At 50.7% G+C, this 14,392-nt stretch overlaps 1 protein-coding gene and 1 long non-coding RNA gene across 6 annotated transcripts in view; one reads left to right on the forward strand and one right to left on the reverse strand.

The window, feature by feature from the left end:
- Positions 1-14,392, reverse strand: part of LOC129457799 (UPF0547 protein C16orf87) — a 132,273-nt gene that overhangs the window by 21,120 nt on the left and 96,761 nt on the right. For 4 of the 5 annotated variants that reach the window (XM_063611892.1, XM_055233300.2, XM_063611890.1 and 1 more), the window contains exons 3-8: positions 12,772-13,204; positions 7,280-7,740; positions 5,601-5,706; positions 4,837-4,930; positions 4,267-4,376; positions 2,475-2,616 (exon numbers count right to left, since the gene is read on the reverse strand). In XM_063611892.1, the coding sequence (XP_063467962.1) occupies positions 2,475-2,616; positions 4,267-4,376; positions 4,837-4,930; positions 5,601-5,706; positions 7,280-7,718 (891 nt within the window). In that variant the 5' untranslated portion in view covers positions 7,719-7,740; positions 12,772-13,204. The remainder of the gene's footprint in view (positions 1-2,474; positions 2,617-4,266; positions 4,377-4,836; positions 4,931-5,600; positions 5,707-7,279; positions 7,741-12,771; positions 13,205-14,392) is intronic. The other variant, XM_063611893.1, reaches the window with a different exon arrangement.
- LOC129457804 (uncharacterized) lies at positions 6,048-9,073 on the forward strand. The gene is made up of 3 exons (XR_008649379.2): positions 6,048-6,085; positions 6,829-7,045; positions 8,968-9,073. It is a non-coding gene; the product is annotated as an uncharacterized lncRNA (long non-coding RNA).

The raw sequence follows: 14,392 nt of genomic DNA on the forward strand, positions 1-14,392 counted from the left end.
GTCCTCCAAATTTGTTCTTTTTCAAGATTGTTTTTGTTATTCTAGGTCCCTTGAATTCCCATCTGAATTTTAGGATTTCATTAATATCTGGAAAGAAGCCAGTTATGACTTTGATAAGGATTATGTTGAACCTGTAGATCAATGGGGGAGTATTGTCACCTTAACAATATTACATTTTCCAATCCATGACCATGGGATGCCTTTCCATTTATTTAGGTCTTTGAATTATCTTAACATTTTGTTGTAGTTTTCAGAGAATGTCTTGCACTTATTTTGTTAATTTTTTTCTAAGTATTTTACTCTTTTGATACTGTCACAAATGAAATTATTTTCTTGATTTGATTTACAGATTGTTCAGTCCCAGTATTTAGAAATACAATTGATTTTTGTATATTTGTCTTGTATACTGCAACCTTGATGAATTTATTAATCCTAATAGTTTCCTCTCTTTAAGATTTTTTATATACAAGAGCATGTCATCTGCAAATAGAGACAGTTTTACTTCCTTCCCAATCTGAATGTCTTTTATTTATTTTCTTGCCTAATTGCCCTAGTGATAGCCTCCAGTAAAATGTTTAACACAAGTGGCAAGAACAGATATCCTTGTCTTATTCCTGATTTCAAGGAGAAAACATTCAGTCTCCTACTACAAACTACAGTGTTAGCTGTGGATTTTTCACAGGTGGCCTTTATCAGGTTGAGGAAGTTCTGTTCCTCATTTGTTTATTATTTTCATCATGAAAAATTTTTGGATTTTGTCAATTATTTTTTCTACATCTATTAAAATAATGACATGATTTCATCCTTTATTCTATTAATATGGCACATTATGTTGATTGATTTTCATATGTTAAACCAATCTTGCATTCTTGGGATAAATTCCACTTTGTCATGTATATAATCCTTTTTATATGTTTTATTCAGTTTGCTAACATTTTATTGAGAATTTTTGCATCTATATCCATAAGGGATTTTGGAATTTTGGTCTGTAGCCCTCTTTCCTTGTGATGTCATTGATTTTGGTATCAGGATAAGATTAGCCTCATAAAATGAGAAGGAAGCGTTCCCTCCTCTTCTATTTTTGGAAGAATTTGTAAAGGTGTTAATTCTTCTTTAAACATTTGTTTTTTATTGCATTTGCTTTTGGGTTCTTGCTCATGAAATCCTTGCCTAAGCCAATGTCTAGAAGGGTTTTTCCAATGTTATCTTCTAGAATTTTTAGTTTCAGGCCTTGGATTTAAGTCCTTGATCCATCTTGAGTTGATTTTTGTATAAGGTGAGAGATGAGGATCCAGTTTCATTTTCCTACATGTGGCTAGCCAATTATCCCAGCACCATTTGTTGAATAGGGTGTCATTTCCTCACTTAATGTTTTTGTTTGCTTTGTCAGTCAGTTGGCTGTAAGTATTAGGGTTTATTTCTGGGTTCTCGATTATGTTCCATTGGTCTATGTGCCTATTTTTATAACAGTACCATATACTACTCAGCCATAAAAAGGAATGAATTAATGGCATTTGCAGCCATCTGGGCCAGATGTGGTGGCTCATGCCTGTAATCCCAGCACTTTGGGAGGCTGAGGAAGGATTGCTTGAGTCCAGGAGTTCAAGCCCAGCCTGGGCAACGTGGTGAATCCTTGTCTCTATACAAAATACAAAAATTAGCCGAGTGTGGTGGCACGTGCCTGTAGTCCTAGCTACTTGGGAGACTGAGGATCACTTAAGCCTGGGAGGTCCAGGCTGCAGTGAGCTATGATGGCACCACTGCACTCCAGCCTGGACAACAGAGAGAGGCTCTGTCTCCAAAAAAGAAAGAGAAGAGAGAGGAGAGAAGACAGAGGAGAGAAAGAGAGAGAGAGAAAAGAGAGAGAGAAAGAAAAAGAAAGCGAGAGAGAAAGAAAGAAAGAAAGAAAGAAAGAAAGAAAGAAAGAGAGAAAGAAAAGAAAGAGAAAGAAAGAAATGAAATAGAGAGAAAGAAAGAAAAGAAAGAGAGAGAAAGAAAGAAAGAAAAGAAAGAGAGAGGGGGAGGGAGGGAAGAATGCATCGTAGGATCTCCTTTTGTGTGTCTGTGAGTCATGCCAGCTTGCTCACAGAGAAGTCCCTTCAGCACGGAGGCCTGGCGGGAGGAACTTTCACTGTGTATTTTACACACTACTCTGTTGTCTATATTTGTTACCAAAAGCCTATGTTCCCTTTTGAACTTTTAAAAAAACTAATCTTAAAGGTATTTTTAAAGAAGAAAAGCTCATTGTTTCACTTAATCTTCAAATAATACTCAAAGAGGTACAATTATCCAGATGGAAGAACTACAGCCCCAAGAGGCAGCAAGAGTGGCCTGTCCCAGACTTGAGAACTACAAAATGACAGAGAGCCAGGAATGGAAGCCGGGACTGTCTGTGGACAGAGCTCTCAATGGTGAGAGCACGCCAGGGGCTAGGGCACCAGGGGCCCCTACCGCATGCCCAGGGCAGAACCCACCTTGAGGTCCAGGTGCAGGATGTAGTGCTGGTGCAGGTAATGCACGCCCTCGCAGATCTGCCTGGTGAACAGGACCACATCCAGCTCAGTCAGGTGGTACTTCTCGTCTGTGATCCGGTCGAAGAGCTCACCCCCGTCCACGCTGCCAGAGCAAAGGCAGAGGCAGGCACCAGCCTAAGCAAAGGCTCTTCAGGGCTTGTCCACTGTCATCACGGGGCCAAAAGAGGCCAGCCCGGGTAGGCCCACCGTCACACCCCATGGGTCACAGGGCTGCTGCCACTGCCCTTGGGTTTTTTGTGTGTTTTGTTTTTAGACAGAGTCTCACCCTGTTGCCCAGGCTGGAGTGCAGTGGCATGATCTCTGCTCACTGCAACCTCCGTCTCCTGGGTTCAAGTGATTCTCCTGCCTCAGCTTTCCGAGTAGCTGGGATTATAGGTGCTCACCACCACACCTGGCTAATTTTTGTATTTTTAATAAAGACAGGGTTTCACCATGTTGGTCAGGCTTGTCTTGAACTCTTGACCCCACGTGATCCACCCACCTCAGCCTCCGCCTCCCAAAGTGCTGAGATTACAGGCATGAGCCACCCTGCCAGGCCTGCCATTGGGGTTTTATTGGGACCTTTGCTCCAGTCCACTCCCAGCAAAGATTAGGGGTGGTAAAAAGGAAGTGACAGGTCAAAGGGAAGAGGGGATGGCCATCAGTGTTGATGATCCAGGCACGCTCTGGATGATCCTGACCAGGACTGCAAACTCATTCGCCTATGGAGGCCAACTTGGACCTTTGTGGCATAAGCCTAAATGGGCCAATAAGGCCATACGTGAAGCAAACATGTTCTGAAGACACACAGTCTTTTGCTTATCTTTTCTTTTTCCACTTTCAATAAGGACATGACATGACAAACGTTTTACTCTCTTCAGCTCGGCCTGTAAGGAAGACAGCAACACAAGCACAAATATGAACGGCCTCTGAGCGCTTGGCCCCAGCGCTGGGGCGGTTGGGAGTGGTGGGGATTGTGGCAAAGGAAGCCTGGTCACCCTGTATACAAATGGCAACCCCTGGGAGCTCCCACACATCATTTCCACCTGGAAAGGCAGGCCCAGCATTTACTACATCTTTTATGTTTTCAAGAAAAGCCAGATACCTAGGTTTTAATGTGAAGCTTCCTAATTTCCAATGGTTAACAACAAATTCCACATTACTAAAAACAGGCAGAGTGTGGCTCACACCTGTAATCCCAGCACTTTGGGAAGCTGAGGCAGGAGTATCGCTTGAGTTTAGGAGTTCAAGACCAGCCTGGGTGACATACCAAGACCTCATCTCTACAAAACAATTTAAAAATTAGCTGGGCATTGTGGCACATGCCTGTGGTCACAGCTTCATGGGAGGCTACAGTGGGGGATCACTGGAGTCTGGGAGTTCAAGGCTGCAGTGAGCTGTGATCACACCACTGCACTCCAACCTAGGCGACAGAGTAAGACCTTGTCTCTAAAAGAAGTTTCAATTTAATTTAATTTTCAAAAAATTACTGCAAATAGTATAGGTCAATTGACATACATATACCTGCAGGTCAAATCAGGCTCACTGGCCACTGGTTTGTGACAAAGTTGCTTTGTCCTCCACATTCCATATTGGAGGTCAAATAGCCAAGCCAGAGAAGACAGGATGACACGACTCTGGACGTGCCAGGAAGGGGAAAGGACAGAGAGGGCTTTGCCTCGAATGAACGCTCTAAGCCCCAGTGCTGAGCCCTGGCTTGAGAAGAGGCGGCCGCCCCACCTCTGATACTCACTACTCCATGACGAGGGTGCAGCTGTGCTTGCTCTCGAAGGCGTCATAGAGCTGGATCAGGTTCACGTGGCTGAGCTGGTTCATGATGTTGATCTCGTTCTTCACATCCTCCTTGGGGGAACCAGAGGACAGAGGGATTTCCAAGCAAATGAGTCAGGAAGAGGAGCCAGCTGACCTCTCAAGATAGACACAGAACTCTTCATCCTTCCTTAGTTTCCTATTCTCACACCAGGTCTCCCTGACTCAACACCCAAACCAGATTCTACAACACAAAGGGCCTGAGTGTGACCCACTCATCTCACAGACAGGAAACCTAAGGCCCAACAAGGACAGGACCTTTTTGCCCCAGGTCCCACAGGCAGCTCTACAGAGCTGCACCTGGACACCTGCGCATGGTGGGTGGGTCTGGACCCAGGGCTGTGAAGGGGACTTCCTGACTAGAGGGTGGGAATCCTGGAAAAGAGCAGGAATAAGTAGCATTTCCAGCTCAGCATGGGAGCCTGGGGGCCCTAAGGGAAGGAAAGGAATCCTGAGGCTGGCCACAGGGACCTGGCCCAGGCAGATGCCTCACCCGGTCCTTGGCACTCTTCATTTTGATGATCTTGGCGGCCAGTGGGAGGCCTGTGGACTTCTCTGTGCACCTGTGGACCTGGCCAAACCGACCCCTGCAGAGACATAGCCACATGGCAGGCTGAGAGCCCAGAGGCTCATCCCACACCCATCCCTAGACTTCTGGGTCTGACTCCTCCACACACAGGCCATGTGGACCATCCTACATCCCAGTGTGCAGCCTGTCATCACCCCAAAACCCTGCTGGCTATCCTGAAACCTGCAAAGCAACTCTTCACCCCACACTACCCAGGCCATTCCGCATCCCGGGGAACATCCCCTCACCCCACACCACCCGGGACATCCTGCACCCCAGGGAACATCCCCTCACCCCACACCACCCAGGCCATCCTGCACCCCAGGGAACATCCCCTCACCCCACACCACCTGGGCTATCCACCCTAAAGAAGCTTCTCCTCATCCCACCTCATGTCGGCTTTCTGGCCACCTCCAGGCTGTGCCTCCCATACCCACAGGATGCCTGCTCTCCTGAGCCTCCCCTCCCCGACGCCACGTGGGCTCTCCTGTCCTCTCAAGCTATTCTCTTTCCCCCACTCTGTGGGCCACCATGCACCCCATGCTGTATGGGATGTCCCACCCCAGCCTTGGCTCCATCAGCTCGAGAGAGAGTCATCCTGCAGCACCCACCCCAGTTCTCCAGGTGGTCCCGACCCCGCCCCGTGACTCCTGCTCTAATCCCCCCCACCAAGGCAGATGCCCACCTACCCTCCCAAGACTTCGTGCTGGCACACCTCGTAACCCGCCGAGATGGAGGTCTCCTTGACGCTCACTACCCGGTGTTCAAAAGGAGCTGGCGGGGCCGGACTGTCATCTGCTCAGGAGGCAATAAGGACCCGTGAGCCTCCTCTGTGCAGCCCACACCTCTCGGTCACCTATGCCAAGACCCACTCAGCTTCCCTTGGTCCACCAGGCCCTACGTACAGCCCTGGAATTTGAAACATTTTCTCCAAACCATCTCAGTAGAGCCATCCATTTGGCAGAGAAGGGAGCTGAATGTCAGAGAGATGAGGTGACCACCGAGGTCACACAGGGAGCCTGTGACAGACAGCACTCAAACCCAGGTCTCCCGGCACCCAGGACAGTGCCCTTGGCAAGGCGGAGAAGTTATATCCAGTCTGTTCATGAGGTCTAGAAGGCAATCCTAGTGGATCTGTGTGGCCCGCAGGAAACAGAGGGCCCACGTGGACAAGGTGATGGGGCAGTTAGTGACGCCACTATTTTTAAAGGGACTGTAAAGTCAGGGCTGTGGAAACTCGCGAGGGTGTTATGAGAGGGAGGCAGGTGGAAAAATAAACATCCACCCTCTCTCCTCTCACCCTCCATCTCCTGCCAGCTGAGCCCAACCAGAAGCTCAGCATGACAGCCCGTGATGGAGCCAGGGGGACAGGCCTCGGGGGCACAGGATTGGGGAGGGGGTGGACAGGGGATCTGTCTGCAAGGGAAACAGACGACGGCCAGCACTTGGAAAGGTTTGCTTGTTTGTTTGTTTGTTTGTTTGTTTGTTTTTTAATGGTTTAGGGTTGTTTTATTTTAATCTTGTCCTTCAGAGGTGATATGAATACTTAGAAATGTTACAGGAAATAGACTAAATGAATAAAACAGAATCTAGAACACACAGCAAGTGCAGTGGTGTGAACCAGTTGTGCACCAAGGGCTGGAAGGAAGTCGGCTCGGGCTGGCGTTTGTTCAGGGATCGCCATGGGAGCACTCTGCCTGCTCTCCAACTACCGGGAACACTGACAGCGGTCCGTGGACAATTATCAGACCAAGGAGGGTGTGACCCTAGGGCTGGAGGGGTTGAGGGCTTTTAGAACAGAAGAACACACCCTGGGTCACTAGCCCGGGTGGGTGGGAATGGCTGACAGTGGTCACAGACACCAATTCAGGTCTTCGCTTTTTAACAGAAGCCTTCTCTCTCTCAATCCAAAATGAGACTCATGGTGGCAAGCTCAGGCAGACAGGTGGCAGTAAGAAATCTCCCCAGTGGCCAGGCACAGCGGCTCATGCCTGCAATCCCAAAGCTCTGGGAAGCCGAGGCTGCAGGATCACTTGAACCCAGGTCAAGCCTGCAGGGGACGATGATCGTGCCGCTGGACTCCAGCCTGGGCAACAGAGCAAGACCCTGTCTCCAAAAAAGGAAATGTACTCAGGTGGGCCACACGTGTGCCCTCTCCCTTACCTCTGCAGCCAGCCCAAGTTCAGGACCTGCATCTTTGCGCCTTGGTCTCCAGCCCCAGGATGTACCTGGAGATGTTCCCGACTCTTGGACGCCCCCAGACTCACATGATCTACCCCTGGAAGCTACAGGAAGACTCCCCAGGAGTAGGGGCTCCAAACTCCCTCCCCTCAGGGCTCATGTCTAGCTGGGCAACAGCCCCACTTACCCAGAACCACGCTGCCAGCCTCGGTACCTGGGGGTGTCCTCCTTACTGCTTCGGCTCTGCCCAGAGCCCTGGCTGCACAGTCCTGCTCAGGCTCAGGGTTTCCCGCCCCTGGGCCTTTGCCCTGCTGCAGGCCCAGGGCCCCAACCGCGTGGTCGTTGTCATCGCTCCTGGCCAAGCCTGGTCTCGTGCCAGTCTCAGCCCCAGCCCTTTGCTCTTCCTCTGCCTTCACTCCCCCGGGGCTGCTGCTCTCCTGCAGCGGGGAGAGCGCTCTGGCTCCTTCAGGGGTCTGTTCTCCGGGCTCAGTCCCAGGGACTTGGAGGCAGCGCCCAGTCCCAGGTGGGCCCTGCTCACCTGGCTGGGCAGCTGCTGGAGCCTCTGTGGTGAGGGTGGGTCCAAGGCTGCCCCTGCCTGTCACCAGCATCTCCCCAGGAGTATCCATCTCTTGTATGTGGATGGAGATCCTGGGGTGGAGAGAAACATGGTGCTGAGGTTAGAGGCAAGGACTCTGGAGTCAGAACAGACGTGGGTTCCAATGCCCACTGCTGCCATCATTGACAATGGCCCTGGGGCCCTGCTAGACAGGACACGAGAGCAGGAGCTGGCTTCAGTGGCAGTTGGTGCCATCAGCTCCCAGGATCCCACCAGATGAGGGTCCTGGGAGGCTTGAGAATGGACAGAGGTGAGGACCATACACCCCTGAGAACCTGCTTCTGTCCCAGGAGAACTGAGGCTTGTAGGCGGGAGGCCCCGGTCCCTCTACCTTACCCTGGGCCCAGTTTCCCTTTCACTTAAATGAAGAGAAGGAGAAACCAACTCAAATGTCACACTGGAAGCCCCAGATCAGAACTATTTGTTTAAAATCAGTCAATTCCAGTTGGGTACAGTGGCTCACAACTGTAATCCCAGTGCTTTGGGAGGCCAAGGTGGGAGGATCCCTTGAGACCAGGAGTTTGAGACCAGCCTGGGCAACATAGCAAGACCCCATCTCTACAAAAAATAATTTTAAAAAACTTGGCCAGGAGTGGTGGTCCCAGATACTCTGGAGGCTGAGGCAAGAGGATTGCTTAAACCCAGGAGATGGAGGCTACAGTGAGCTATGATCATGCCACTGCACTCCAGCCTAGGCGACAGAGTGAGAGACCCTGTCTCAAAAACTAAAATAAAATAAAATCAGGCAATTCTCATAAAAGACTAGACTTTCTGTTCATCTTGAACAAACAGAAGAGCTGGCTGTGCTGGGTCCATGTGCCCACGTGGTTGAGGAACAGCTCTCCACCTCAGCACAGACCCTGCGCACCCTGGCAATGCCCCAGCTCACTTCACTCATTTTCACTGCCCAGACTCTGCAATACTAGGGTTTGTGGGCCCCGATGGAGGTGGGAAAGGCCCTCTGAGCCCCGACCTCTAGAAGGAAGGACCCTGATCCTGGCAGTCAAGTCACCCAGGAATCCAAACCCTCCCTCTCCGAGTCTCCCCAACTCTGGCTGCCTCTTGGTGGGGCTTCTTTTTGCTGGGCCACAATCCCACAGCACGGGGTCTATGTGTGTTAGTGGGTGAGGGTGACAGTGTGTGGCAGGGACTGAGTCTCAGCAGGGAGGCAGGTGGCCTCGATTCTGGGCTTAGCTCTGCCAGCAGGTTGCTGGACAGCTTTGGATAAGCCTGGCCTCAGTTCTCTCTTTTGTCTTCAGGGACAGTGATACCTTACAGATGCACCAAGAGTCAACCAAGAGAGGAAGGCACAAATGCAGGGGTTCAAAAGGGCTAAAATGGCGCAACTGCTGTGGAAAACTGGAGGCTCTTCAGAAATTAAAAGTAGGATTACCGCATGTTTCAGCAACTCCACTTCCGGGTATATATCGCAGAGAATCCAAAGCAGGGTCTCCAAGAGACATCTGTACACTCATAACTGTAGCAGCATTACTCACAACAGCCAAAAGGTGGAAGCAACCCAAATGCCCAGTGACGGATAATAGACAGAAGGTGGTGTCTACGCATTATACAGCACAGAATACTATTCAGCCTTAAAGAGGAGGGACATTCTGACACACACTACAGCATCAATTGACCCTGAGGACATTGTGCTCAGTGAAATGAGCCAGGCACGAAAAGACAAATCCTGTGGCCAGGTGCAGTGGCTCACATCTGCAATCCCAGCACTTTGGGAGGCCAAGGAGGATGGATCACCTGAGATCAGGAGTTTGATACCAGACTGGCCAACATGGAGAAAACCCATCTCTACTAAAAATACAAAAATTAGCTGAGTGTGGTGGCATGTGCCTGTAGTCCCAGCTACTTGGGAGGCTGAGGCAGGAGAATTGCTAATCGCTTGAACCCAGGAGGTGGAGTTTGCAGTGAGCTGAGATCATGCCACTGCACTCCAGCCTGGGTGACACAGTGAGACTCCATCTCAAAAAAAAAAAAAAAAAAGACAAATCCTGTATGATTCTACTGATATGAGGACCCTCAAATACTCAGATTCACGGAGACAGAAAGTACAATAGTGGCTGTCAAGGGCTGAGGGGCAGGAGGTGTTATTTAGTGGATGATGAATCTCAGTTTTGCTAGATGGAAACGGCCTGGAGATCTGTCTCACAACAACGTGAATATACTTAACACTACTGAGTGTACACTTTTCAAAGGTTAAGATGGGATTGGGCACTGTGGCTCACACTTGTAATCCCAGCACTTTGGGAGGCTGAGGCAGGAGGATCACTTGAGGCCAGGGGTTCGAGACCAGCCTGAGCAACATAGTGGGACCTGTGTCTACAAAAAAAATAAAAAATTAACCAGGCATGGTGGCACATGCCTGAGGTGGGAGGATCACTTGAGCCCGAAAAGTGGAGGCTGAAGTGAGCCGAGATGGCACCACTGCACTCCAGCCTCGGTGACAGAGTGAGACCTTGTCTCAAAAAAAAAAAAAAAAAAAAAGGAGGGGGGTGGTGCTAAGATGTTAAATTTACATTATGTGGTTTTTATCCCTATTTATTTTATTTTTTTTATTTATTTATTTTTTTTTTTTTTTGAGACGGAGTCTCGCTCTGTCGCCCAGGCTGGAGTGCAGTGGCGCAATCTCGGCTCACTGCAAGCTCCGCCTTCCGGGTTCACGCCATTCTCCTGCCTCAGCCTCTCCGAGTAGCTGGGACTACAGGCGCCCGCCACCACGCCCGGCTAATTTTTTGTATTTTTTAGTAGAGACGGGGTTTCACTGTGGTCTCGATCTCCTGACCTCGTGATCCGCCCGCCTCGGCCTCCCAAAGTGCTGTGATTACAAGCGTGAGCCACTGTGCCTGGACAGTTTTTATCCCAATTTTTTAAAAGAAAACAGTGAAGCCTTTCTCCAGCAGCTAAAGGCCCCATCCCTGTGTCTGAGCTGCTGGACCTCTCTGATACACCTGTCCCTAGGTGCGTGTGACTCACTAGATGGGAGGTAGAAATTCTTCCAACACTGTGCCTTGGCACTGGGCATGGTTCGGTAATGACAGGTAGGAAGGGAAGTGTGGCATCCATGGCAAGCCACTCCAAATCTAACTCAGGCCTCCTGCCAGACCAAGGGACACAGGAAACTGCTGCCAGTCAATGGTCAGCTGAGAAGGCCAGCAGTCATGACTTCCCTTTGGGTCTTCACTTGCAGGGGCATGGAGTGAAGACCCTAAAGGCACTTACAAGCAGCTCCTGCCACCTTCAGTACCCAAAGCTGTCTACCCACCATGTGGCAGACTCACGGCAGGCAGTGCTGACCAGTTCCAGCTCAGTGCCTCAGTAGTCATGGCCTCAGGATCCTCTGGGTTTGTTTGTTGTTGTTGTGGTTTGTTTGTTTGAAATAGGGTCTCACTTTGTCTCCCAGGCTGGAGTGCAATGGTGTGATCATAACTCACTACAGCCTCAACCTCCTGGGCTCAAGTGATCCTCCCACCTCAGCCTCCCCAGTAGCATGCATGGATTACAGGTGCACGCCACCATGCTCACGGTAGCCCAGCTAATTTTTGTAGAGATAGGGTCTTGCTTTGTTGCCCAGGCTGGCCTCAAGTTCCTGGGCTCAAGCAATCCTCCTGCCTCAGCCTCTCACAGTGCTGGGATCAAGGCATGAGCCACAGGGCCCAGCAGGATCCTCTGCACAGGCAGCCATGGCCCGTCAGAGCTGATACTTGACTTCGAACCTATTTTCCTCAAAATACATGTCTGAGGTGAGGAAGGGCAGGTAGTGATCTCCTCACTTCCTGAGGCCGCTGCAGGTCTGCTGGGCCTGAATTCAGCCAAGGGTTGAACCTGAGAGAGAGAACTTTTCTTCTCTCTCAGAATCTTTTGAGGTCCCTAACAACTTCATAGACAGTTCACCCCCAGCCCCAGATTCCACATTTAGTGTCCTGGTTCCGATCCCGAGATGCCTGCCAGGAACCCCTTCCTCTAGCCTGTGAGGCCTCCTGGGAGGCTCCCATTTCCTCCTAGAACCAAGTCTGACAAATGATCTGGGTTTCTCTGCCTGTCACCACAGCAAACACAGACACCAGATCCACTCCCTGAGCCAGGCCTGGGTTCTCCATGACAGGTCAGGGCCACCCCGGGCAGGCACAGAAGATGCTAGGAAACACCACGTCCCTCCGAGAGAAGCCCGGGGGCACAGCGCCCTTCAGCAGGGCTGCTCTGGGGACCAGGATGTGCTGGGGAGGGCATGAGAGTCTGCAGGTTCTTTACTCTGCTACAGACGTCTGCCGAGAGCAGGTCCTCAGGCTGCGTTCTAGGGGCAGGGCAGCTGCCACGACTCCACCTCCAGGACTTCCGCGCGAGCCTCCCGAAAGCCCCTGGGGCTGACTCAGCCTGCACCCCTCTCACATTCCTGAGGGCCCTGTCCTTCTCTCCCCGCCATGTTATTTAGAACTTAATTAAATGCCGACTTGAGGAAGCAGGATGGTGCAGTGATTGGGGCACAGGTTCCGGAATCCGGTAACCCGGATTCAGATCCCAACTCTATGAATTCCTAGCTGTGGGGCCCTGGGCACTGGGAGCCTAAGTATTCTCATCAATGAAATGGGGATGACAACCACATTCACCTCCTGCGGATGGCTTGAGAATAAAAGGTGAACCCGGTGAAATGCCCAGCCAATGGCCAGCCCGGGGGCAGGTGCTCCGTGAGCCCCATCTTTTAGCTACTGTTAGTACTGATCTAAGAGCTAGTGATTCTCAACCCTGTTCCCCACTAGAACCACCTGGGGAGCATGTAAAAAAAAAATCTAATTCCTGAGACTCAATCCAGACCAATTCAATCAACATCTCCAGGCATCTTTATTTTCCAAACTCCCCCCAGTTATTTCTAGTGGGCAGCCGGTGAGCAGTGGTACTCTAAGCTCCCAGAGGCAGGGCCCAGGCCTCCTCCCCATTCCCCTCGCAAGAACAGCCCAGGAACATGTATGCAGTGGATGCTGCCCACGGCCGAGCTCCAGCGAGGGGCCACAGTCCATCCCCTCCCTCGCCCAGCCTGTAAGAGCTCCCCTTACCTTGGAGGTGTTTCTCCACCACTGTGGGCTGCCCTGGCCTGGGCTGGCAGCCCTGGAGGCCCTGGGCACTGAGGGCCAGGCCCTGGAGTCAGCCTCGTGCCTTCCTCTAAGGGCTCAGGGTCAGGCCTGCTGGACGATGCTCCTTGTCCTGCACCTGGTGCAACCTCCAGGCTCGAGGAGACCACATTGACCCTGCCGGGTACTGGAGCCAATTTCAGGCCAGTCCTGAGGTTCTTGCTGGGTGTCTCAGGAGCCTTGGCTTCCACCTTTGTGGGCAGGGGCAGGTGGCCGGGGAATGCCTGGGCTGGGCCAGGAACACCATCTCCCTGGCCTGGTGAGACCACTGCCTGGGCGGGGTCAGCTCCCAGCCCTGATGCTCTGACGGGGGGCAGCCTCTCCACTGTCCCCTCCAGCACATCCGCCTTCTGGCTCTCTACAGGAAAACAGGCAGGACAAAAATGCACTCCCATGTGTAGGAGTCTGCCACAAAGATACTGCAAGGAATCTGCACAAGGCCATTCAGTGCTCAGGTTTATAATAGCCAAAGACTGGAAGCAACCCAAATGAAAGGGGCTGGTTGACTAAACCATGATGCATCCAACAAGGAGTGTGGCACAGCCGTGAAAAAGGAGAAATTAATATCTCTATGGAAGCCTAGGCAACACAATGAAAGCTTGCCTCTACTAAAAATAAAAATTTTTAAATGAGTTGGGCATGGTCACATGTGCCTGCAATCCCAGCTACTTGGGAGGCTGAGGCAGGAGGATTGAGCACAGTAGATAGAGGCTGCAGTGAGTCATATTCATGCCACTTGCACTCCAGCCTGGGCAACAGAGTGAGACCCTGTCTCAAAAAAACAATCTCTAAGCACAGCTATGGAGTGATCTCTGGATATACTGTAAGTGAAAGAAAGCAAGGTGGAGAATGGTGTATCTGGCATCCTGTTTCTCTAAGAAGGGAGCATGTGTGAGTGTGCATGTGTGCACATGTGCACATAACCACTGATCATGTTGTCTAGTTAGACTGGACCTCAAGGGAAGGAAAAGACAAAAGTTTTTTAAATGGTTACTTACGTATCAGGGGAGGAAGCGGGGTGCAGAGAACAAAGGTAGAAGATAGACTTCTCTTTTATTTATTTTTTATTTTTGAGACAGAGTCTCGCTCTTGTCACCCAGGCTGGAGTGCAGTGGCGTGATCTTGGCTCATTGCAACCTCCACTTCCCTGATTCAAGCAATTCTCCTGCCTCAGCCTCCTGAGTAGCTGGGATTACGGGCACATGCCACCATGCCCAGTTAATTTTTGTATTTTTAGTAGAGACAGTATTTCACCATGTTGGCCAGGCTGGTCTCGAACTCCTAACCTCAGGTGATCCACCCACCTCAGCCTCCCAAAGTGCTGGGATTACAGGTGTGAGCCACCGTGCCCGGCCTCTTATTTTTAAGTAAAAAAAATTTTCATAGTGATGGAGTCTCACTATGTTGCCCAGGCTGGTCTCAAACTCCTGGGCTCAAATGATACTCCTGCCTTGGCCTCCCAAATTGCTGGGATTACAGGAATGGACCATTGCACCTGGCCTCTAGACTTCTCTTAATACACATTGTTTTGTCTATTTGACTTTGG

Source organism: Symphalangus syndactylus, chromosome 11 (assembly GCF_028878055.3).
Source record: "Symphalangus syndactylus isolate Jambi chromosome 11, NHGRI_mSymSyn1-v2.1_pri, whole genome shotgun sequence".
NCBI classification, from domain to species: domain Eukaryota; kingdom Metazoa; phylum Chordata; class Mammalia; order Primates; family Hylobatidae; genus Symphalangus; species Symphalangus syndactylus.